Below are 24689 nucleotides of genomic sequence, written 5' to 3'. Positions count from 1 at the left end.
GCACGTCTCTGGTAATGAATGCAAATGGGTGTTTCTGTTTTTCTTGCTCAATAAATGATTTTTGTCTGCTGGTGTCTTCATTCATTTTTTAAAAAGGGGAAAGATTTCAAACACACACACTGACTCTGTTTGCACATTAAACCTACAATAAGCCAGAAAGTCTTATTTTGTTATCAAGCACAAATGATGTCCTGTCAGAGTGCTTGTACTTCCTGCTGCCCAATGCAAACAAAACAGACTGTACCAGGTTTTCTTTACATCCAAACCAGGCACTGTGGTTAGTTGCTCCCTTGCAAACTGTGATTAGCAAGTGAACAACAACAACATAAAGCTATTTCTTCACATAGCACAATCACACTTTGGAATTCGCTCCCAAAAGAAGTAGAGATGGCCACCAATTTGGATGGCTTCAAAAGGTTACAAACTGCCATATTTTTCACTCTATAAGACGCACCAGACCACAAGATGCACCTAGTTTTTGGAGGAGGAAAACAAGGGGGGGGGGATTCTGAATCTCAGAAGCCAGAACAGCAAGAGGGATCGCTGCGCAGTGAAAGCAGCAATCCCTCTTGCTGTTCTGGCTTCTGGGATAGCTGCGCAGCCTGCATTCGCTCCATAAGACGCACACACATTTCCCCTTACATTTTAGGAGGGGGAAAGTGAGTCATAGAGCAAAAAATATGGTAATTGAAGGAGAGCAAGGCTAAGATTGGCAATCTATGATGGCTATGCCTTAACTCCACTGTCAGAGGCAGTATGTCTCTGACTACCAGTCGCTGGGGATCACAAGTGAGGAGAGTGCTTTTGCATTCAGAGATGGCTCACTGCCATCTGGTTCACCATGGTAAGACCAAGATGCTGGACTAGATGGGTCTTCGGCTGGATGCAGCAGCTTATGATCTTCACAAGTCATGGCGGCTTCAGGATGGCTACCAATCATAACTTGTTAAGGAGAAGCACAAAGGATCTCCTGGTTATACTATTTATATGGAAGGAGGAATGAAGTACTAGCAACTGGGCGCTGTTTGCTTGCTTTCGATAAAACATGGGAATATTGTTATAGGCAAGCACAGCCTGCACCAGGGCTCTCTTACAAGATAAGAGCAAGGTGTGGTTGGCAAATTTTCCTTGGAAATTCACCTGTTTGGTTGGTCTCCCCCATTCGAAGCATATGCTGCCATTTCAAAATCTTGAAAAAAGTATCAGTAGCATCTTCATGGAGCACCTCATATTTGGACCACAGTTTTAAGATGCAGAACCTTAACTCAAGAGGTGGTGGAGTTTGTCCATAGGCCTACCTCACAGAGCTGATGACATATCCAGTGAGACAAAATCTAGAAAACACTCTGCAAAGTGAAATATTTCCTTAAGCATCTCTCTGCCTTTTGTCTCCTGCCCCCTCCCCGCACTCCAAACTAGTTCCCATGTCAAATCAATCCTCTTTTACCTCGCTCGATGGGACAGTAAATCATTTATTGACTCCAAGTGCTTTTTTTAAGTTACAGAAGAACAGCTAAACAGAGATGACACGTTTGTGCTTCAACAGTTCCAAACACTGAAATTTCAAGAATTAAACAAGTTGCATAACAAGAATTTGCTGCTGTTTTTCTCTTTTGATAAAGTGTGTGTGTGTGAATATATATATATATATATATATATATATATATATATATATATATATATCACACCAAAAACAACAAAAACACATCTAAACAAAAGGGAGAGAAAGAGATACCTTGAAGCGGCTGCAATGCTAAATTTAGAAGGGGAAGGCAGGGGGGGATGGGAGGGTGCAAGAAAAGGTTGGAGAGCTGGCAAAACAGTTACTGATGCAAAATGACCACAACCATTGCCCGAAAAACAAATATATTATGGGCAAGGGAGGGGGGAAATGGACCACAAAAATAGTAGCGAACAGAAAGAGTATTTTCTTCTCTCTGTTGGGATATTCTAGGAAGAGACATTAATGCCCTGGGACAGGTGTAAGAGGGACAGCCCAAAACTGCAGGGAAGAAAATACAGTTTTTAAAAAATATCACAGTAAGCGAACACAGCCATTGTGGGAGTCAAATGAGAAGAGGACACACAAGGAAGACTCGGTAAACCACTTTACTTCAAGCTTGTTAGGACGACCACAATACACAATTATTTAATTCATATACATACAGTCTGCAGGGGGAGCAGAAGGACCGGCAAAGGGATCTATAAATGCAGAACAATTGGGGATTTTTGGCGCTTGCCACAGCCAGCAATGTTTCACTACTGGATGATGAGAGATAGAAAGGGGGAAGGAATCCAAAGGGTGCAGGGCAAAATTTGATGACGAGAAATGCCATTGTTGACAGCAGGAGAAACGAAACGCTCCAGCTGAGGTTAAGCTTGAGCTTTAGTCAACATGACGCCCCACAGACTGTGGGGACTACATTTCCCAACAACACAGGAAGACGGATGTTGTAGACTGTATATTGTGGGCTACAGTTCCAATCAGCTCCCCACAACTACTGTGGGCTGATGGTCATTGTAGTCCACACTATCTTCAGTCACTATGTTAAATAGGATAGTAATGTTGCTCACTCGAATCCCATATTAGCTCAATAGACATAGAAGCACTTAAACTGTGGCTGCCTGGTTGATGATGTCATTTCCCAAATCCGTTTTGCTACTTCCAGTTCAATCCTGAAATATGTCATGTGTTTATTTTTTATTTTTGCTCCTAAACAAGCCAGGAAGAAATTGGGTACAATCCAGCCCAGAGCTGAGGAAGCTTTTAAGCCCATTTAAAGCTCAATGGTATATTCTTTGTTGGAGAACAACCACAAGGGAGTGCTGTGGGGCCAGAAATGATGTCTGTGGGAAGCATCTAAGTCCCACACAGAGGAGATCCATTAAAAGGAATGTACCTAGGTTGGTCATGCCACCAGGTTTAATGGGTCTACTCTGTGTACTCTGTGTAGGACTAACATTGGATACAGCCTCTAGTTTTCACAGCAAAGATCCTGGTCACTGTGTCTTTGCCCGGGGCAGTGATCTTTCATCATTCTCTCAAAAATGTATTTCCCCTTCCTGACAGTTTTCAAGCCACTTGAGCTCCCTCAAGTCACACAAATGGGAGGGATTAAATGATTCACAACAGCTGACACATTCAGCATCATGCAATCTACACCATGCAGTGTACATCTACACCACCCAGCCAATCTGTCATCTGTCACTGAAAAGAGAAAGCTGTATAGTCTTGGAGTCTCCTCCTTCCTTAGTAGGCAAAGCAAGGAAGTGCCAACATTGCTTACTACAGGGGCCGCAGATGTGCTGTTGGATGTAAACTCCCATCAGCCCCAGCCAGCATGGTGATGGGAGTTGTAGTCCAGGAATGTCAATTCAATGCAGTACAATGCAGATTTCTGCTTTGTGGGCAGGACAGTTGGGTTGGAGACAGATAAAAGATGATTAAAAGAGCGGTGCAAAGAAAGTAGGCCTCTCTGCCCCACACAGCAATGTGTGAATCTGCCAAGCTAGAAGCAAATGTGGGGTGCACAGGATGTGTAGCTCACATCCCACAAGCAGCAAACTCTCTTTCAAACTGACGTCAGCTTCTCTAGAGCCTGCGTTAAGGAATGCAGATTCCAGGGACTCTAGACATGTGCTTGCAAGAGTACAGGGGGCAAAGCTAGAAGGACAGAGGAAACAAGCTGACTATACTACACAGCGTATCATTTTACATGAGCTGCGGCTGCCTCCAGAGAATCACGGGAATTGTGGTTTCAAGACAACTTTGCTCTCAGCAAACTACTGAAAGGAAATTGACTCCCAAACCAGAACAAAGACTATTGAATGAATACACCATTGCTAGCTGTTGCCTTATGCTTTCATGGGCCAGAAAAGTCTGGAGATCCCGATGGATCCTGCCCAACCAGGGCCTGCCTTCTGGAAGCCAGTAAGAGGAAGCATCCCAGAACCAGAAAATCCCGCCTGCTATTCATTGAACCGTGAAATCAGAGACATACTGTGGTCTAGATGTTAAAGCGCTAGAGTTCGTATCCCCAGTCAACCACAATCTTACTGAGTGGTGTTGGGTTTCTCACCATGAGTAAGACAGACCTTCCTCACAGGGTTGTTGTGCAGATAAAATTGGTGAGACAGCCCTGGGCCCTCAGGTGGAAGAATGTGATAAATAATATTACAGAATTCACAAGCGAACTCTGCCTCGTTAAAGGTATCAGCAAAGTGCTAAAATAAAGCTCCTTCCTAAAGAAAAAAAAACAAAACATTTGCCAACATGTTTCAAACCAATTAAAAACCAGGGGTTGGTCTCCAAATATGCTTGTGTTGAAATAAATCATCATTCCTGGGTGGGACAAAGAAGATCTAATAAGGAAGATTGATCCAGACATGCTGGAATTGCAAACCACAAACACGCCATTTAAAATATTGCTCCAAAAAAGTTGGAAAAGGTCAGGGGTGAAGCAATTTAAAAAAACAACCCAGAAATGCACCAACCACCTACACACTGATAAACTAAATAAATATGAAAATTGAGAGGACAATCTCAACAACAACAGCAGTAGCAGCAGCAGCAGGGGGGACGAGGGAGGACAAGGAAGGTCAAATGACAGTTATTTCCAAAACGCAAGCAAAAATCCCAATACACAGTGGGGGGAAGAAGAGCATTCCTTTCACAGTTTGCATCTGAAGTTAGGTACAAGATCACATAGCCATAAATAAGTCACAAGCATTCGTCCATCCGGGCAGAAAACTAAAACCAGAACTAAAAGGACATCATCATTAAAAAATAATATTATCAGCATCGTCGTCATATAATCGCCATGGATGAAATGATGGAAGTTTAGTTTTTGGTGGTTTATTTTGGAGGACACATATGGAGATAATATCTATATTATAGAATATATTATTTTTCTTATCTTTCTTTTTTCTTTTCTCTGTCTTAGAGACAATGGAATTTCCCCACCCCAAACCCTTCTCTTATTTACCTTCGTTTCAAATGTAGGATAGAAGGGGAAACCAAGACGAATAAGAAGAAGGTGAAATGGAAGCAGTCAACAAATTTAAGTGGGGCAAGGATCACCCCAGAGCTGGAAGGAAATGGGATGCCCCAAATGTCATGTCACTGCTTTTTTGATGATGGTGTCAAGGAGGGAAGGGCAGGAAATGGGGGAGGAGAGAAAGAGGGAAGGGTCTGTGTGTTGGTGTGTGTGTGTGTGTCTGTTTAACTGCTAATTTCTTCATCCGTTTTATTCAGTTTCTTCAGAGTGTCCAGCAGTTTCTGTGGGGTGAGGACGTGAGTAGAGCCTGCAAATGGGGGTTGGGGGGAGTGGGAGGCAGGGAGAAGAGGAGAGAGATGCATATTAGAACTCCCACCCTGAAAAAGGCATCAGAAAAGGGGGAGGGGTTGTCATCTATAAGGGCAGGGGCCTTGGTGACCTGCTGTGGGTTTGGGTGGGTGGGGGCGAGGATGGGGGAGGCGCTATTGCACCCACGTCTGAGCAAATGCATGTGCTAAGGACTGCCTGCCCCACCCCCCAACAAAAGCAAATCAGGCAAGTTATTATCAAAAGTTTTTAAGAGGTGCAACAGGGTGGAACAGAGGGTCAAAATTGATCACCAACTCCCATAAGTGGCATGCTGGTGATGTGGTAAGTTAGAGCAGCAGCCACTGTGTGGGGGAGGATTTGTGAACCCCCTTATCAGGTGGCCCCAATCCATCCCCTTCTACACCAGTTTCTGTTATATACATAGGAAAAGAAGAGAGAAGAATTGCAGACACCGCCCCCCTCCCTGACACTCAGAACCTCTTACCTGCCACGGGGACAGCGTACCAATTTTTATTTTTATTTTTTAACCACTGGAAGAAATGCTTGCAAAAATGTTAAGCCTATGGAACTACGATTCCATCTAGTGCAGGAAAAGGCAAGGCGAAAACCGGAAACGAAAGAAAGAAAGAAAAAATATAGAATACCAGATGGAGGCTTTGTAACCCCGTGAGTTAAGTGTGGTGAAGGAATGATGCATATGGTATGCTGGAGAGGGCAGCATAAGGCCATTGACGTCGAGGGCGCAGAGATAGATAGCGAAAGCAAGGCAGGAGTGGCTGTGTGGCTCATAAGGCCATGGCATGCAGTGGCAAATGGCAGGCTGTCAGATAAAAGATCGCCTCTTCCTCTCCCGCCTCAGATGGGAGGGAAGAGCCAAATAAGAAAGAAAGAAAGAAAGAAAGAAAGAAAGAAAGAAAGAAAGAAAGAAAGAAAGAAAGAATTGCCTATACTTGAAAATGTGCATGTATATACATATTGAGATATGGAGAAGGGCTTTGAGAGGAGTCAGGGAGAGTGAGATACAAGGAATATTGCAGGAGCCTTCAAGAGAAAGCCCATGTCACTGAAGACAAAGAAGGAGGGGGGATCCATGATGACCAGGGGCCCCTTGGGCGAAGAAAGAGAGCACTCTCCTTCCTGTAACCCCAGTAAGGTAGAGACGCATCAGTGGGTAAGGGATTTGTGCACCCCTTAAAAAGGCAAATTTTCCCAGAACTACCAGTGGACACTGGTAAGGAGCTGCTGCTCTTAAAACTGCGTTGTAAGAGCTGCCACTTCTTCAGAACATGGGATCAAGCTTGCTTTTTCCTCTGCTCTCCCACCGCTTATTTTATCAAGTGCCATGGTGTTTTTCAGATTGTCTTAGATGATGATTCTTGTAAGCTGCTCTGGGAGCCTTTGGAGGTATAAAATGCTGTAAATAAATATGTAATTATGGCTACCCTTGACCAGAGTGTGTGTTAGGAAATAAAAACAACAACAAACAATAAGATTCTAAGGCCTGCTGACAATTGGGACACTCTGTGGGCACAGATGAGGATGAGTGTGTGTGTGTGTGTGTGTGTGTGTGTGTGTGTGTGTGTTTGGTTTGTGTATGTGTTGCTCTAGCCTTGCATCTCTATGCTCAAAGCATGGCAGCTAGGTCCAGTATAGCACTAAACGTCCATCTGGACTGCACTGGGGTCCTGCTCCCTTAACACCAGTGTCCCATGTGCCAAGAACCCCACCTCTTAAGCAATGCAAAACTCACTAGCTGGCACCTCCACTTAACAAAATAAAAAATGATCCAAAGCAGGAGAAGTGTGATGAGGCTGTACCAAAGACCTTGGGAGGCAATAAGCCAGTCAGGACAAACAAGTGAACATACAGCAGCCATACAACCATCATGGCTATTGGGGCAGGAACTTGCAAGCTACAAACGAGCAAGCTTTTCAGAGGCGTTCCTTGCTTCTCTGGAGTCACTGACTTTCCCCATCTCCTGTTCCTCTTTGAGGCAGAGCAGGAAATGCAACTTCCTTCCCACCAGCTCAGGAAGCAGGAGCACCAAAGGACAGGCAAGCTAATTTGGCGCCGTAGGCAGATAAAGCCCCACAGGGCCTCTCCCTGAGAGTAAAACAAAAGCAGGACTCTTTCATTCTATCTAGACCATGCAATATATTCTCCCATAACAGGGTGGGGGGGTGGGTGAGAGGGGCTCCCAAGGGGCAGCTGACCCAGCCCTCACCACACCCCCTGTAACAGTGACAGCTAGGCAGGCGTTTTGGCTGATTAGAGCAGGCAGACAGAGAATGCACTGTAGTAACAGCAAATGCCCAGCAGTATTTTCATGAATGTATCAACTGCTCTGGGAGACTGTCACTGGAACTTTGGCAGGAACAGTGCTGAAAGCCAGGTGATGGGAAACCTGTGGCCCAGTGGCGTCGCGTGGGGGGTGCAGGGGGGGCGGGCCGCACCGGGCGCAACATCTGGGGGTTAGGGTTAGGGGGCGCAAATCCACGGGTTAGGGGGCACAAATCCACGGGTTAGGGGGCGCAAATTACTTGCCTTGCCCCGGGTGCTGACAACCCACGCTACGCCACTGCTGTGGCCCTACCGACATTGACTCCAACTCCTATAGTTCCAGACCAGCACGGCCAAATAGTCAGGGATGATTAGAGTTGACAGGTTTCCCCACCTCTGCTGTAAGCTTATTAACACCTTTTTAAAAGCCAAAGAATTCTTGGCAGGTGCAATGCTACGATTTACCAAAATGGACTCTGAGCAAAAGTTAAACAAGTTTCAAACCTGTTTAAATCTGAAGTGGCAAATGGACACTTCCCAAGTCTAAATGCAGCCCCTTTTCATTTTCATATTTTTTTAAAAATGGGAGTGTTGACATTTCCTTTGGAAATAGATCACCGTTGGTGGGAGGAATGGGCAAGTTCTGAATAAGAGATGGTGTAGGATTTGATGGAAGCAACGCTGGGCACATTTTCAAAACCGTTGTTTTAAAGACAGAAAAAAACCGCAAGCATTTTCTCATTTAAAAAACCAAAAAATGGACAAAGAAAGAAGGAAAGGTGGGGGGGGGAGAGAGAGAGAGAGAGATAGGAAAGAGAGAGAGAGAGTGATGTAATAATCAAAGAAGCCCTTCCGAGCGAGGGAAGAGTTTCTTTTTCTATAGTAAGCTGCTTTTACTTTTTATTGTTTTCTTTGGCTCTCATTCCATTGTTGGAGCCTGTTCCTCAAAAGATACCCTAGTGGAATCTCTGAAGTCGGGATGCCTCAGATCCATGAGAAATTTGGTGGGAGTAAGAATGTGAGTAGAACCTGCGGGAGAACAGAGTGTGGGCTGACTCCTTGCACAGAGAAAAACAAAAAAACAATTCAAAAGGGCACATGCTGAAAAAAGATTTTTCTTTTCCTTTAAAAAGGCCTTTAACATTACTTCATTATCAGCAGAAAGTATCAGTACAAAGAAGCAGAGTGAACATGTGCGAAAGAAGCAAATGTGGAAATGACAGACACACATACGAACAGAGAGACGAAGGCAGATGGACAGTCGAGGAAAGCATCATCAAGGCATGCAGTGGAGTGGAGTTGATGGATCTGGGTTTTGGCAGTCACCACTGGGCCTCCAGGAACTGCTGTATGCAGCAGAAATGCGTTTGGGGTTCAAGTTAGGAATGGGCCAATCCATCAATTTTGGTTTCTCCTAGTTTCTCATTGTTCGAATCTTAAGTTCAGTTATCCACATTCATCTGTAATTATTATTTTTTCCCCATATAAAAATATGTTTATCTCATGTATACAAATTCAGATTTAGGTGTGAATGTTCCTCAACACGCACAAGTCTGTATGCAATTGTGTCCTAAAATGCACATTTTCACTAAGCAATTCGCTATGTAACCCATGCACAATTTACCCTAGTAGTGTATGCATTTTTGCAGACAGCACTTGGGCTCTCCTTCAGTGAAGGTTTTTAAAACAGAGGTTGGATGGGAATCTGTCAGGGATTCTTTAGCTGTGACTCTTGCATTGCAGGGCATTGCACTAGATGACTCAACTCTACAGTTCTATGACTGTATGAAGTTCAATCCTGTAGGGCAGTGTTCCCCAACCTTGGGCCTCCAGCTGTTTTTGGACTACAATTCCCATCATCCTTGGCCACTGGTCTTGCTAGCGAGGGATGATGGGAGTTGTAGTCCAAAAACAGCTGGAGACCCAAGGCTGGGGAACACTGCTGTAGGGAATTCTCTCATGCACTCTTATGCTGCAGAAATAAGGATTGACCTCCCTGCACATTCGCTGATGTCCTGCATGGTCACAATGTTCCTCCATCCCCATGAGCCAACCTTGACAGAAGGGTCAGACTACCCCCTATCAGTTACCTGGCTTCATTGTGAGGTTGGACTGCTAGGTGACTTGGCCCACCGGACCAAAAAGGTTTACAAACCCACCCCCACCCCCGGTTAGATGTCTCAAAATAATTCAGCTGAATGAGGGATGAGAAAATTAAGTTTGCATTTGAAGATTGGGCTACTGAATTCACAGCTGCCAAAGCAATATATGAACCAGCCATCTTTCAAACTTGGACTACTGCAATGCACTCTACATGGGGCTACCTTTGAAGGTGACCCGAAAACTACAACTAATCCAGAATGTGGCAGCTAGACTGGTGACTGGGAGTGGCCGCCGAGACCACATAACACCAGTCTTGAAAGACCTACATTGGCTCCCAGTACGTTTCTAAGCACAATTCAAAGTGTTGGTGCTGACCTTTAAAGCCCTAAACAGCCTCGGCCCAGTATACCTGAAGGAGCATCTCCATCTCCATTGTTCTGCCCTGAAGTTGCCATGGGTTGAACCTTAGACCTTCTGCATACAAAGCAGGTGCTCTGTGCTCCTCTTACTGTGTGTTTGTTGTTTCTAAAAACCAAGGGCTGCATACACAACACGCATATAAAGTGCATGGCTGACCCCAAAGAATCCTGGGAAGTGAAGTTTAAGTGTTCTGGGAATAATAGTTTATGCCATGGATATAAGAGCTGCTGCTTTTATTTATACTGCTTTCAGTTTTGTTCTTTGTTTTCATCACTTGTGAGCCCCTTAATTGCCCTTGAGGCCAAAAGGCAATCATGGAAATGTTGGTCTGAATAAATGAATAGGTCTAGTTAACTAAGAGGCGGCATGGAGATTGATGCCTGACACCCAGGAAGAGCATGAGATGGTGCCTGGTTCCTTGATGAACATTTAAAACACACACACACACACACACACACACACACACCTATCACAATCCTAGATCAGACAAAGTGTGCATCGTTCAACATTAAAAGCTACATTTAACAGTTACCTGACATGTCACATGTACATACATACAAACATACATACATATACAGGCACAGAACAGTGAAGCCACATGGCAAACCAAGATATGAGAGTAGAGAAAGAGGAAAATAGTTATAAAGGAGGCTCACCTCCAAGAAGGGAAAAATCCAGTGAGCAGGTGGGGGCAAGGGATGCAGACCTGTAGTGCTCCAGACATTTCTAGAATCTGGCTCTCATCAGAGGTGCATCCAGCACAGCCAATAGTCACGAATGATGGGAGTTTGAGTCCAGCAACATCTGGGGGGCCACAAGCTCCCCATGCCAGATTTAAACCCACACCTGTCCCCAGTCGTACATAATATGAGACTGCAGGGTCCAATCATTCAATTGAAAGGAGTATTCAGATGATGGGAAATGAACCCTCCAGCCAGCACTCCCAATGGTCAGGGATGCAGCAGTTGCCATCCAGCAACATCTGGAGGGCCACATATTGCACACCCTAGATCTAAGCAGCAGCATTCCCTACTGCATGCAACGGAAGGAAGAGGCATTCCTTCAGACTGGAGAACCTGTAGCAATCCAGATGCTGGGCTGCAACATTCAATATGCCAGAACGATTAAAGTTGCCATCCAGCAACATCTGGAGGGGCACAAGTCACACCATCCCTGGGATAGGCAGCTGTTGGGATGGAAAATGAGAGGCCTGGGGGTTAAGGTTGATCCAGAAAGCCTCTGTATTGGAAGGGCCAGCCCTAGACAAATTGGTTCCTCCTAGACCCGAAAACTCAGGGTGCCTATAATAACAAAGGTTACTTGTTATTTTATTTTTTGGATACATTTTAAAGATACGGTTGGCTTTCTCCTCTTTTGCCTCAGTTGCCATTGGAGAACCTAGCAGGAAAGTGGGCAGGGAAAAGCAGAATGAATTGGCACTACTAGTAATTGGGCTCCAGCTCTTACCGTGGGCCTCTCTACCTTCTGCCCCACCAGTCCCAATGGCGTTTATCATTCACGTCCCCCTTGCAGGGAATAGATGCTCTGCCAGGGAACTGGAGAACCTTCCACCAGCATTGGATCCCCAACTTCCACAGGTAAGCCGCTAGGGGGGAAGTGGGGGAGGTGGAGCCAGATACTTGATAAGCAATTCAAACAGGCCCCATTTGAACAAGAACCATACTTGACTAGCTCCTGCCCACAATCAGTCACACAGTTTGGGATCCCTTGCCACAGCAGAGTTGCCTGTGCAGGGAGTCAATTATGGCTGCATTCACACCATACATTTAATGCACTTGTGTTGCCCTGTCTCAAACAGTAGTGGCTTCCCCCAAAGTGTCCTAGGAGCTGTATTGTGCTAAGGGTGCTAAGAGTTATTGGGAAACACCCCCCCCCCCATTTCCCTCCAAGACCTACAGTTCCCAGAGTTCACCAATTGTTAAACTGCCCTGGGAATTGTAGCTCCATGAGCAGAATAGGGGCCTCCTAACAACTAAACAACAACAACAACAAACAAACAACTCTCAGGGCCCTTAGCAAAATATACTTCTCAGACTTACGGACTCAATGTTAAGACCGCGTTCGTGGAAGACAATCTTACTCGGCTACGAGTGATTGCCAAAGAAGAAGATGACAAAGACACTTCTCAGAATTCTCTGGGGGAAGCCATGACTGTTTAAAGTGGCATTGTTCTGCTTTAAATGTTAAGGTTGCTTACATAAAAAAATAACAATGCTTTAGTTGGAACTGTAGGAGTTAGGGATGTGAAATAGAGATCTGGCTAGATCAACCATCGTTCAGTGGGATCTCTCTAGAACAGGCCACCTGGAGACTGGATTTTGCCACAGGTGGGAGCAGATAGGGAAGGGATAAGGAGGAAGAGACAGACAGGTAAGCAGACACAGGGAGACAGAGAAAGAAGAGGACAGAGAAGCTCATGATGGAGTGAAGAAAAGGGAGGTGGGGCCAAGCATGACTCTGCCAAAAGGACTCACCTATTAGCACCTCCCACTTCCCACTGGCTTGAGTCACCTCATAAGCGCAGCGCATCTCATTCAGGCCCACACCCCCCAGGATGAAAATGATGAGGCGGGGGCCACTCCTGTACTCCCCAGGAGCCTTGTTCTTGTGCCAGTGTCCATAGCGGGCACTGAATGCAGGAGAGAAAAGAAGGACAAACAAGAGGAGGCGAAAATACATCATGCAGAAGTTCAACAATTTTAAAATACATGGAATTGTGTTAACATGAACTAAATGATCCCGCCTAGGATTGCACATCACACAAGCTTGTGAGTAGTCAGAAGTGACAGGTCACACACATTGTCCTGTTGCAATCCTTACAAACAACCCCCACAAGGCCCAGCTGCACTATACATTGACATCACTACAAGGTAAAAAAAAAAAAGGTAAAGGACCCCTGGATGGTTAAGTCCAGTCAAAGGTAACTATGGGGTGCGGTGCTCATCTCCGCTTTCAGGCCGAGGGAGCCGGCATTTGTCCACAGACAGCTTTCTGGGTCATGACTAAACCACTTCTGGTGCAATGGGACCATTTACCTTTGCACCGTAGTGGTACCTATTTATCTACTTGCACTGGTGTGCTTTCGAACTGCTAGGCTGGCAGGAGCTGGGACCGAGCAACAGGAGCTTGCCCCGTTGTGTGGATTCGAACTGCTAACCTTCCAATCGGCAAACCCAAGAGGCTCAGTCATTTAGACCACAGCACCATCACTACTATTCCACTTTAAACAGTCATGGTTCCTGCCGTATCTAGTATTATGAAAAACAGGGAAACACCTCTCCCTATCCACTTTCTCCACACCACACATAGTTTCTATACACCTCTATCATGTCTCTTCTTACTTGTCTTTTTTCTAAACTAAAAAGCCCCAAACGCTGCAACCTTTCCTCATAGGGCAGTTGGTTTGTCCTCCTGTGAGCTTTTTGCAGCTCTGCAAATGTCCTTTTTGAGGTGAGGCAACCAGAACTGTACACAGTATTCCATGGGTGGCCTTACCATCAGTGGGTAAAACAGCACTAAGACACGGGCAGCTTTTATTTGCAAGCCCTATTCCCAACATGGGATTCAAATTCTTCCACGCTTCCATTCCTTTAATAATGTGGTTGCTTTTTATGCTGTGCTTTCATGACAAGGCAGCGCAAACCAGATTGGAGGGGTGTTAGAACAGAAGATAAAAGGAGGAAGGTGCAACCCAAGGCATGCCTTTGTGGCTGTTGCTGGCCTGGGAGCAAGGTGTGAAGCCTTCTTCCTACCTGACCGCTGTAGTGCTGAAGGAAGCAGAGGATCGGGTGGAAATGTAAGGGTAGTGTTTGGTGTCCAGTTTGTCCTCAATGGCATCCTAAAAAGAGAAGAGCAGAAGATCAGCAGTTTTGGAAGAGCTTTCGTATGTGCATCCTAGTGAGCTAGCTCTAAAGTAAAGGGAACCTTGACCATTAGGTCCAGTCGTGACCGACTCTGGGGTTGCGGTGCTCATCTCGCTTTATTGGCTGAGGGAGCCAGTGTACAGCTTCCGGGTCATGTGGCCACCATAACTAAGCTGCTTGTGGTAAACCAGAGCAGTGCATTGAAACGCCGTTTACCTTCCCGCCAGAGTGGTACCTATTCATCTACTTGCACTTTGACGTGCTTTTAAACTGCTAGGTTGGCAGGAGCAGGGACTGAGCAACGGGAGCTCACCCTGTCGCAGGGATTCGAACCGGCGACCTTCTGATCAGCAAGTCCTAGGCTCTGTGGTTTAACCCACAGCGCCACCCGCATCCCTGCTAGCTCTAAGGATGAGCAAATCCGTCAACTCTGGATTCTCATTTCTCATTTTCAGTTCTGCACATTTCCACATCAGTTTGAAATTTTCTTTTAGCCTACATCTGCATTTTAGTGTAAATTTCTCCTAATATGCACATTTTTCTCCTTAGAGACACATTTTTCTATGTCGTTTTTCCTAAGCATAGCAATTTGCCCCCATGGCTTCAATGCACATCTCATGTTCATTAGGAGCTGTGCATTTAGGATTGGGGGTCCAATTTTATGGAACTGTTTAGACAGGCCTTCACAATATGAATTTTCTCTTTCTAACCAACCAATATTTGAAGGTGCTTTACTGGTGTTTTTAACTCTGCAGATGCTTTTTGTAGATGCCTCAGGGCCGGCCCAATACATGTTGGTGCTTGAGGTGAATCATAACACGGTGTCCCACCCAGTGGTGGACCTACATTTTGGGGGCTCTGAAGCTTGAACTGTTATGGGGCCCCCTTTGCAACTAGCAACGAGGTCTGGGTAGCCACTGTTATCTTCTTCAAGACAGTTGTTCCATAACAGATCATCATACCTTTAGAACATCTGTGCTACTGACTCTCAAACCTAGGGATTGTTGAAATATATACAACAACAAAAAGAATCAATTTGAGTTGTGCGACTCAGTTTGGGTCTACTAGACCCAAAAATTCTAAGCAATGTGGACTAAAGTCGTTTCTTGGGGGGCCCTGGGATCAGGAGCTCTGAAACTTAAGCTTCACTAGTTTCATAGTAGATCCATCCCCAGCTCCACCACCCCCAGGAAAGAAGAAGTGAGTGAAGATCTACATGAGGAACAATGGGAGTAATCAAATCAACCGTACCCAGCAGTTAAAGAGGGAATGAAAGGCTGTCATGAGGGGAAATCACACCAGTTGGGTGTAGACCCCAGAAGATCCCAGAAGGCAGCCCCCACCATTTCCTTTTGGGTGGGGCAAGAAGACCAGCAATGCCTCCTATTTGCCAAGAGGCCACTATAGAGGCAGCAGATCCAGCCTCCAAGGAGCACGCCACAGCCATGGCTCCTACCAAGGTGATAGCAGCAGGAGGTGGTGTATATTTGGAGACTGTTGATTTGGCCACCAGAGGCAGTTGTCTCTCATTTCCTTACAGTGGGCCGGCCCTTGGATGCCTCTCATTCTTTTAAGCCTTAATACATTTTTTAAAACAATACAGATTATAAATATGCAAATAGAAAACCAAGGAGGAACACAGACAGGGAGCTGTTGCTAATGGTACTCTTCCCCAAAGATGCCTTCATCAAGTGCTTGACCCTATCAACTGTCAGCGTCAGCCCTATGATCACCGCCAAATCCAGGGAGATCCAGGCTGCTCATGTCCATCACATACCCACCTGCAAACTTCATAGGAACAGCCAGTCTGGTCACAGGCAGAGTAACAAATGTAAATCTTACTTTAGGACAGCTGGCTAGTTTCTGCTCCTCCCCTCCATCCAGGCAAGCAAGAGGCGTTATCACAGCTCAAACACACATTCCAGCCAGACAACAACTCTCAGGGAGGATGCGAAGCAGAGAGTGTGGCTAGACTGGAGATGTGGCCTAAAGAGAATCTCAGGGGCCAGACAGATAGGCCCGTAGGACCACATTTGACCCCTGGGCCTCAAGGTTCCCCCTCCTCTAGTTTAAATCTTTACCTCCATAATATCCTTTACCACTGGGGTCCATCGAGACAGCTGGTAGGTCTGCTCGCTGATTCGCTCCTTCCGCTCAGGCTTGCTTCTGCGGCGTAAGGTAGACTGAGAAGAAGGAAATAGGCAATTGCAAACATGGAGGGAGTGTGAACAAAAAAGGCAGACACACCACACAACTGGCTTTCTTTTTTGTGCTTTAGTTTAGGGCAACGCCTGTGCCTTGCAAATGGGCCACTAACAAGTTAAGCTCCTTCATGGTGCTGATGAAAGCTGCAGGGACCAGATACAGGATTTATCTCAATCACATCAGTGTCTGGTGCACAAAGTGAGGATTTCATAATAGCTGCTGGCACCCTTCCCCACAAAAAGAGAAAATATCATAGGAAGAAGCATAAAGTAAATTCCAGCTATAAATTTAAACCACCAACATACATCACTTTTATACCCCTTTAACTTGCATGGCTTTCTTCCACAGAATTTTGCGAACTACAGTCTAGAAAGACTCCCAAAGATTGTAGTGGCAATCCCTAGCTCTTCCACACGCTGAAATATATTTCCCATGATTCCCTGGGAAGATGGAAAAATTGTTGAATTAGTCCAAGGCTGTTGACAGACACAACAATCTTTGAATAATGGAATGGAAAAGTCAGAAGAATTTACTTTTCCCATAGGTCAATGCCCCTTCATAGAGAATAAAGGCACCACCCCTAATCTACTGTGTGTCAGTGGACGTCCTAGGATTCAGAAAAGGTTTAAGTTAGGTATATTAGCTTTATTAAATTTACTTGAAGCCTTGTACTCGGCGTAGTCCAGAAATTCCAAGAAACCCCAAAACCTGTGCAGTTTGGAGAAGCTCAGTCCACCATTTTGTTTCAAAATGGTGTCCAGCTGTATCCAAACACAGACAAAAATCTGCTTTTTGATCTCAGGAACGATCATGCAAAATCTGCTTATGACAACATAAAGAGGTATACAAATGCATACAGAGCAGCCAGACAAACAACTTCCCAAAAGATCTAGTACAGTAGTACCTTGGGTTAAGTACTTAAATCGTTCCGGAGGTCCGTTCTTAACCTGAAACTGTTCTTAACCAGAAGCACCACTTTAGCTAATGGGGCCTGCGCTGCTGGAGCACGATTTCTGTTCTCATCCTGAAGCAAAGTTCTTAACCCGAGGTACTATTTCTGGGTTAGCGGAGTCTGTAACCTGAAGCGTATGTAACCTGAAGCGTCTGTAACCCGAGGTACCACTGTAGATGTATTGTTATTATTTATATACCACCCTTCATCACAAGATCTCAGGGTGGTTCACATGATAAAAAGGCAAAAGCACAAAGAAATAGTTTAAATAAAAAGAACAGAATAATACCCCCCCACACACACACAAACACATTAAAAAGGCTGTAAATGTTAATCAGACAAACACCTGGTTGAAGAGGGCCATTTTTGCCTGGCACCTGAAGGCACCAGAAGAACCTCCCTGGGGGAGCATTCCATGAACAGGTGGCTACTATACAGAGAAGGCCTGCTCTCTTGCTGCCACTCTCAGGGCCTCAGGATGTTGGTGACTGAGTCGGTGTTCCAGCTTTGCATGCTGAGCTGCAGCCCTTCTCCTTCAGCAACTGCAAAGCCATCTCCAAAAGCCATTGCTCAAAAATCTTCAAGACCAGGTAAAAACTTACATCTGTGATGATGGGTACTCCAAGGTGGGCCATATTGGTGATGATCTCACTGTCCTCAGGTGGAATCTGAGCATGTTGAATCAGCTTGTTGAGATTTTCCTCAGTGATGCCTGGGAGGGTGGAAAAACATAAAAAATGAGGCTATTTCCCTCCCCCAAAAAGATATATAATTTTACATGTCGCTCAAGCAGCCCTTTCGCCAGGTTTTCAAAACTTCTGAGTTTATTGACCCCATGGATGGACTTACAAAGTTGTCATTGACCCCAACCCAAATTTTTAAGAACATGAATGAAATAAAGTCAAGAAATACCAGCATATAATCAACATTTATCAATCATCAATCACCATGACTTGAAATCATAAAACGAAAGAAAAATAAGGAAGTAGAAAAAAGTATAAAGAGGTAAAGGGCGGACAACTCTGGGGTTGCGGTGCTCATCTCGCTTTATTGGCCAAGGGAGCCAGCGTACAGCTTCTGGGTCATGTGGCCAGCATGACTAAGCCGCTTCTAGCGAACCAGAACAGCGCACAGAAACGCCATTTACCTTCCCGCTGGAGCAGTACCTATTTATCTACTTGAACTTTGGCATGCTTTCAAACTGCTAGGTTGGCAGGGGCAGGGACCGAGCAACAGGAGTTCACCCCATCGAAGGGATTCAAACTGCCGACCTTCTGATCGGCAAGCTCTAGGCTCTGTGGTTAAGACCACAACGCCACCTGCGTTCCAGAAAAAAGTATACTTGCATGCAAATCTGTGTAGTATATTGTGGAATCATCTTAATCAATACAGAGGTTCCTCATTAACCAGAGGACACATGGTTCCAAACATGCCTAGGCCTTTTATTTTTCAGGCTCATAGTTCCCAATTAAACTTTTTGCACTACATCTTATGAGATTCTTTTTTACATCCCTGGGAGTTTAACAACCCCTTCCTGACCACAAAGTCTTTATTCAGCCTCTGCACTGCCCCATTGACCTCTGGGGGTGAGGTGGGGATCAATATCAACCACCTTGAAAGCAGCTACATCACCTACCATTCTTCAGGAAGATATAGAGCAGGATGATACGGATCTTGTCATAAGTGCTGACATTTGCATCAAGCAGGATGGGGACAATAGCCCTCATTGGGTCCTTTATTTTCTCCCCCTCTGCATCGGTTCCCATGGCCAGGTCCTGAAGAAGAAATATATAGCATCCATCAGTCTTTGCCCACTTTGGATCTACAAGGTAGATTGTCCTCTGCCGCCTGATGTCCATGTCAAATCCAGGGAGGGAAAACGCTGGAGCAGCACAACTTTACTCTTAATATAATCACACTGAGATCCTGAATTTAGGGGGAAGTAAGACACTGCATTTATTACATGTTTGATGGGAAAGCTCCTATTTCTATCTAAGATGGAGATGCCTCGAGCCATGCTTGATCTTGCTGAATCCTCATGGAGCGGGAGGAAGTAGGAAATGAGGTCAGCAACCCAAAGAGTATCAGTCTAGCACCTAAGGCAGGGGTGCCCAAACTTTTTCCAAAGAGGGCCAGAAGTGAACATGTGTAAGGGTTGACCAAATTTGTTGAGCTTTTTTTGGATTTAACTCCAAAGTTGTTGCGCTCTTTTTTATATATACACACACACACACACACACACACACACACACACACACAATTTTACCCCAAAGTAAAAGTTGAGCTTTTCTTAGGATTGAATTGAAGTTGCTGAGCTTTTTTAAGGATTTTTCTTTTTTAGGATTTTACCCAGGACATATACTGGCACAGGGGCCAGATTAAATTGACCAGCTGGCCAGATTAGACCCCCAAAACGGACTTTGGACATGCCTGACCTAAGGTTAGGTCAGATAGGATGGGCTAAGAAACTTGGAGGTTTTTCTCTCCATCTGCTCTTTCCCCTGCAGACACATCAGCCTCCAGTGCAAGCTGAGTTCCAAAACTTCCAACAGACTAGGATACTCCTCTCCACCCAGTCTTCCATTCCCCCACTGCCTGCTTATTCATTCTCACCTGCAAATGAAAAGCTAATCCAAGTTCTTCCCAATCCTTACAATTTCCCATACTTAATAAACACATTGCCTACAGCCACCCAGATATCATGTCCATGAGCATTTCAAAGCTTTGATGTGCATCTCCCCCTTTTGGAGGGAGACACATGCACTGTAATCCTTCCATTGTATGTCACAGAGCATTTAAAAACAAAAGGTGACCCCTGTAAGACTACACTCCACCAATAAAGGGGAAATGGAGCAACCTAGTCAGCAGCTAAGTCAGCTCTTTCTGAGATTCCTAGCAAATTATGCAAAAATGCATCACACTCACACACACACACAAAACCCACATGGTGTTGCTGACATAAGAATGTGTTTGCAGCAATGTCTCTCCATCAGCACAACCTGCTCAGCAATTTTCTGAATCAGTTGGTTTACCTGTTCAACTCGGCAGAGCTTGTCCACAGTGCCTTGGTAGTGTTTCATGCAATCTTCGGCCAGGTGAAGGTGAGTGGAGTACTGAAAAGAAATGTAAAAAAAAAAAAAATGTAGCTAAGCTACTGTCCGTCGTCAGTGCACAGAACCATAGACTTGTAGAATTGGAAGGGACCTGATGGTTATCCAGTCTAACCCCCTGCAATGCAGCAATCTCAGTTAAAGCATCCATGAAAGATGGCCACTCAACCTCTGTTAAAAAAAAACACGCCACAGAAGGAGAGTCCACCACCTCCCGAGGGAGTCCGTTCTACTGTCAAATAGGTCTTACCTTGCTCAGCTCCTTCTGATACTGGGGCATCTTTTTCAGCATCTGGGAGAGATCCCTCATGGTTGTCTACGAGTTTTAAACAGAGAACAAAAATCATCCACATGCCTTGCTTCCAAAGGGCACCTGGCAGCTTTTGGACCAGATGACCTGAGCTAAACAATGAAGATCTTAAACAGTTAAAGCAAGACAACCAGGTTGTTGGGGGTGGGGGTTGGAGGGGGGAGGATAAAATCTTACTTAGAACCATTGAGCTGTACCTAGACAAACACCATATCTTGCACTACTCATTTAAAGAACCCGTAAAGCATTTTAAATAGCAATGGCTTCCCCCATAGAATCCTGGGAACTGTAATTTGTCAAGGGGGATGAGAGTTTTTAGGAGAACTCCTCCTCAATTCCCAGAGTTCCCTGGCAAAAGGGATTGATTGATAAACTACTTTGGGAATTGTTGCTCTGTGAGGGGAACAGGGACATCCTAACAACTCTCAGTGCCCTTAACAGTCATGACATCACTAAAAGTAACAAACTGTGGTTTGTTAATGGTACTGAGAGTTGGCTGGGGGCTACAGTTCCCAGAGTGGTTTAGCAGTCAATTTGTCTTCCCAGGGAACTCTAGAAATTGTAGCTCTGTGTGGGGAACAGTGTGTCTCCTAACACCTCTTAGGACTTTTAAGAAACTACAGTTCTCTCTTTGTGGGAAGTCACAACTGCCGAAGGGGTATAAGAGGGCTTTAAATGTGTGGTGCACACTTACCTGGAGTTCTTAATGAAATCAATAAAGATTAAGTGAAGTCCTGATTAACTTGGTATCAGTGGGACCACGTTTAACTAACTTCACCTGGATCCAACACAAAGAATTCAAAGGAGCCTCAAAAGGTCCAGTCTAATTCCTCATGAAGGGGAACTCACCACCTCTAACAGTGTCATTATGTTCCTCATAATAGTCTAATCCTTTTCCTGTAATTTGAACCCCTCAATGCCTCACTCATTAATTCGCTGCGTCAGCTGTACAGCAGCCCTTTAAATATTTGACAATGTGATCTTAATCTTTTCTTCTCCAGAGTAAACACCCCCAGATTCTTCAGCCAATCCCTCATGGTACTTGGTCTTTTATATATTTGCTACATTTGGGGGGGGGGGGAGTTTATATCTATCTATAGCAGGGGTCTGCAACCCGCGGCTCGGGAGCCACATGTTGCTCTTTAACACCTTTGCCGCGGCTCCGGGGCGGATACTAGCGAGGGGAGGAGGCGCATTGTGCACCCCGACACTCCCCACTGTGGCTGTACTGGCTGTGACGTCGCATGGGGGCGGTGTGTGCGCTAGTCACGCACTGTCCCGACGTCACCTTCCCGGTTTTGCGGCTCCCAGTTTTTTTTCCTTCGGAAACGGGTCCAAGTGGCTCTTTTTGTCTTAAAGGTTGCAGACCCCTGATCTATAGGAATAAAAAGGCACCTTTCCTGCCCCTGCTTCTAGCTCTCTATTCAATCTTAAACATTCTAACATATGATTGCTTGTTAAAGCTCACCTTATCACCCGTATTCATCCTTTTACTGGAAGAGAAGTCCTTCAGAGAGCGGGTGACCTCCCTGGAATCAAATAAAGACCAAGCAAGTCAGTAACATCCTCCCTACATCCAGCTCAAGCCATGCCCCTTCCCTAGAGCAGTGGTGGGGAACCTCAGGACTGGTGGTCAAATAAGGCCCTTTGGATCTCTCTATCTGGCCCTCAGAACTCTCCCCAGGCCACACCCCTCACTGGCCCAAGCATCTCTAGTAGGGCTAGAATGTGTCCTTCACCCCTAATAATGCCTCTTGCTTGTCTGGATGGAGGACAGAGAGCAGGGTGCAATTGCACGTGGAAAGTTGCCTACTCTATGAAGGTAAAATTTGCATTCATTGCTCCACACACTTTTGCTTCTGGCCCCACCCACCACTGGTACATTGCCCTCAGAAGGCTGCCCAGACAGGAAACACAGTTCACTTCCTAAAAGCGTAGCTTCAGGCCACAGACCAACACAGGAGGTTAAATGTAAGTCTCTAGGGCTGCAACTCAACACAGGGAGGTTACGAATGTGTGTGATCCCATCGGTTCCAATGGACTTCACTAAAGAAGCTGAACTGCCTCAGTGGAGTGACTGAGCTACAGATTAGTGACTGATCTACTGATTCAAGTCTCCTGTAGACTGTGAACTCGCTAGATGGCCTTAAGCAACCCATGTACACACACTCTCAGCCTGAGTCCTCCCTCCTCTGTAAATAATAATAACATCCCCACTTGCAAGATGGAAAATAATAACACTCACTGACTTCATAGGGTCACTGTAAGGACTATGCTAGACAATGCATGTAAAGTACTTTGAATACTTGGAAAAACATAATTAAAGTTAACTTTTTACTGGTATGGAAAACCAGTGAGAAAACCAGACTTTGTACAGTGACCACAAACACTTGAAAAAACAGCTGCGCAAATTATGATTATTAATGTTAGCCTCCTACTAATGAGGGGGTGAGGAGGAAAAAAGGACAGTCTGTTTACTATCCAGTTGGTTGTGTGCTTTGCTGTTTAAAAAATAAAAAGTGGTATCAAACTTCAATTAATAAATTAAACCTTCTTAATTGGATTTAGGATTCGGCAGTGCTGCTCTGCGTTATGATCTCTCCCCCCCAAAAAAACATATATAATCTCTCCTTTTGCACAATATTTCTAGCTGGAAGGCTGCCCCCCCCAAAAAAAATAACCTCAGGCAACAGGAACAAAAGGCAGCACACTGTTTTGCAATATGCAGAGTGAACTCAACACCACCAAGAGAGAGGAGATGCGCTCTTACTGGGAGACTTCAGCAATGTGTTTATGGCGCAAGGTGACCCAGAGGTCATCATCTTCATCCAGCAGAACCTCTTTGACACGGGCCTCCCCAATGCCACTTGTCTCATACCTAGTGAGGGAGAAAGAGAATGTAAGAACATAAGAGCCTCCTATCAACTCTCAGCACCCCTAACAAACTACAGCTCCCAGGTTTATTTGGGGGAAGCTCTCGCGGTGGCCAACCAGAGGCCTGGGGTAAACCCACAAGCAGGATTCAAGCAACTGGTATTCAGAAGCATTGCTGCCTCAAACTGGGAAGGCAGAGCATAGCCATCATAGCTGGTAGTCATCAATAGCACTCTCCTCCATTGATTTCTCTAATCCTTTTTAAAAGCCATCATTGCCTCCTGTGGGAGTGAGTTCTGCAGTTTAACTATGGGGAGAGAAAGTAAGTGCAGTAGTACTTTTTGGAAAAAATCTATTTTAAAATCCATTTACAAGTTATGGGGTTCACCAAAACTTCCAGAGCAGATTTTGGGGAGGCCTAAGGTGTGCATGGGGAAGAGGGGGAAAGTCCTATGGTGTAGGTGGAAGTCATTCCACTCGCTCAAGGGTTTAGCGGAACACTGTCCTTAGGGCTTTTGCAACCACCAGGGTGTCTGCAGGACCCTTACTTGTAGACGTCATTCTCAATGGGAAGCAGATCATAGCTCATGGCTTGGAATGTCAGTTCATGTAGCACTGGAGAGCTGGGGTCAAAGCCGCGGTCCAGGATGACGAGCTGGGAGCGGGCTTTGTCTGGACCCTTAGGAGGGGAGAAACACAACAGAAAGGCTCAAAGTGTGGGTGGGGACAGGGGGAGCATGGACAAGCCCCACCCTCAAAGCCATCATGTGTCACACCCAAACCCTGACCTTCCCAGTTCAAGGACAGCAAGCCCCTCTGAAGCTGCCACCTGGTGTCATGATGACATCAGGGGAATGGCAGGTTGCTGCCCCCACCCAGCAGTCAAAGTGTCCCCTGGAGTTCTGTGAGGCAGGTCCTCCTGCTGCCTGAATCTAGTTTCCCACCCCAGAAATGTCAGGAACCCGGCTAGACATGTGCCCCTTAAGAGAAAAGGTGCCCAGTTTATATGACCTGACCTTGTTGGTTGTTCCACACTGAAGTACTCACCTCACCCATGGTAGGGTCATCAGCCTTGTAAGCATCAAGTTTGTCCTGAATCAGCTGGGCCAACATGGCATTGTCTTTGTAATCCCTGCAAAAAAGCAGAAAAACAATGCAATACACACACACACACAGGAGACGCAGATGGCGCTGTGGTTTAAACCACTATGCTGCTTGGGCTTG

General features: G+C 45.5%; 1 protein-coding gene across 4 annotated transcripts in view; it reads right to left on the bottom strand.

The window, feature by feature from the left end:
* Positions 1-2095: 2095 nt before the first annotated feature.
* Positions 2096-24689, bottom strand: part of LOC310698544 (syntaxin-binding protein 1) — a 53713-nt gene continuing 31119 nt past the window's right edge. For 2 of the 4 annotated variants that reach the window (XM_083485875.1, XM_083485873.1), the window contains 13 exons: positions 24513-24597; positions 24014-24144; positions 23362-23469; positions 22060-22120; positions 20532-20597; positions 20204-20284; positions 18808-18946; positions 17774-17883; positions 16096-16197; positions 13904-13989; positions 12626-12780; positions 8505-8636; positions 2096-5304 (listed from right to left, as the gene is read on the bottom strand). In XM_083485875.1, the coding sequence (XP_083342001.1) occupies positions 8527-8636; positions 12626-12780; positions 13904-13989; positions 16096-16197; positions 17774-17883; positions 18808-18946; positions 20204-20284; positions 20532-20597; positions 22060-22120; positions 23362-23469; positions 24014-24144; positions 24513-24597 (1234 nt within the window). In that variant the 3' untranslated portion in view covers positions 2096-5304; positions 8505-8526. The remainder of the gene's footprint in view (positions 5305-8504; positions 8637-12625; positions 12781-13903; positions 13990-16095; positions 16198-17773; positions 17884-18807; positions 18947-20203; positions 20285-20531; positions 20598-22059; positions 22121-23361; positions 23470-24013; positions 24145-24512; positions 24598-24689) is intronic. The other 2 variants (XM_083485876.1, XM_083485874.1) reach the window with 1 other exon arrangement.

The sequence above is a fragment of the Podarcis liolepis genome (genome assembly GCF_965112155.1).
Source record: "Podarcis liolepis genome assembly, chromosome: Z".
Classification (NCBI taxonomy): domain Eukaryota; kingdom Metazoa; phylum Chordata; class Lepidosauria; order Squamata; family Lacertidae; genus Podarcis; species Podarcis liolepis.
The sequence above is the reverse complement of the archived record's forward strand: the minus strand, read 5'-3'. Positions and strand labels throughout refer to the sequence as shown.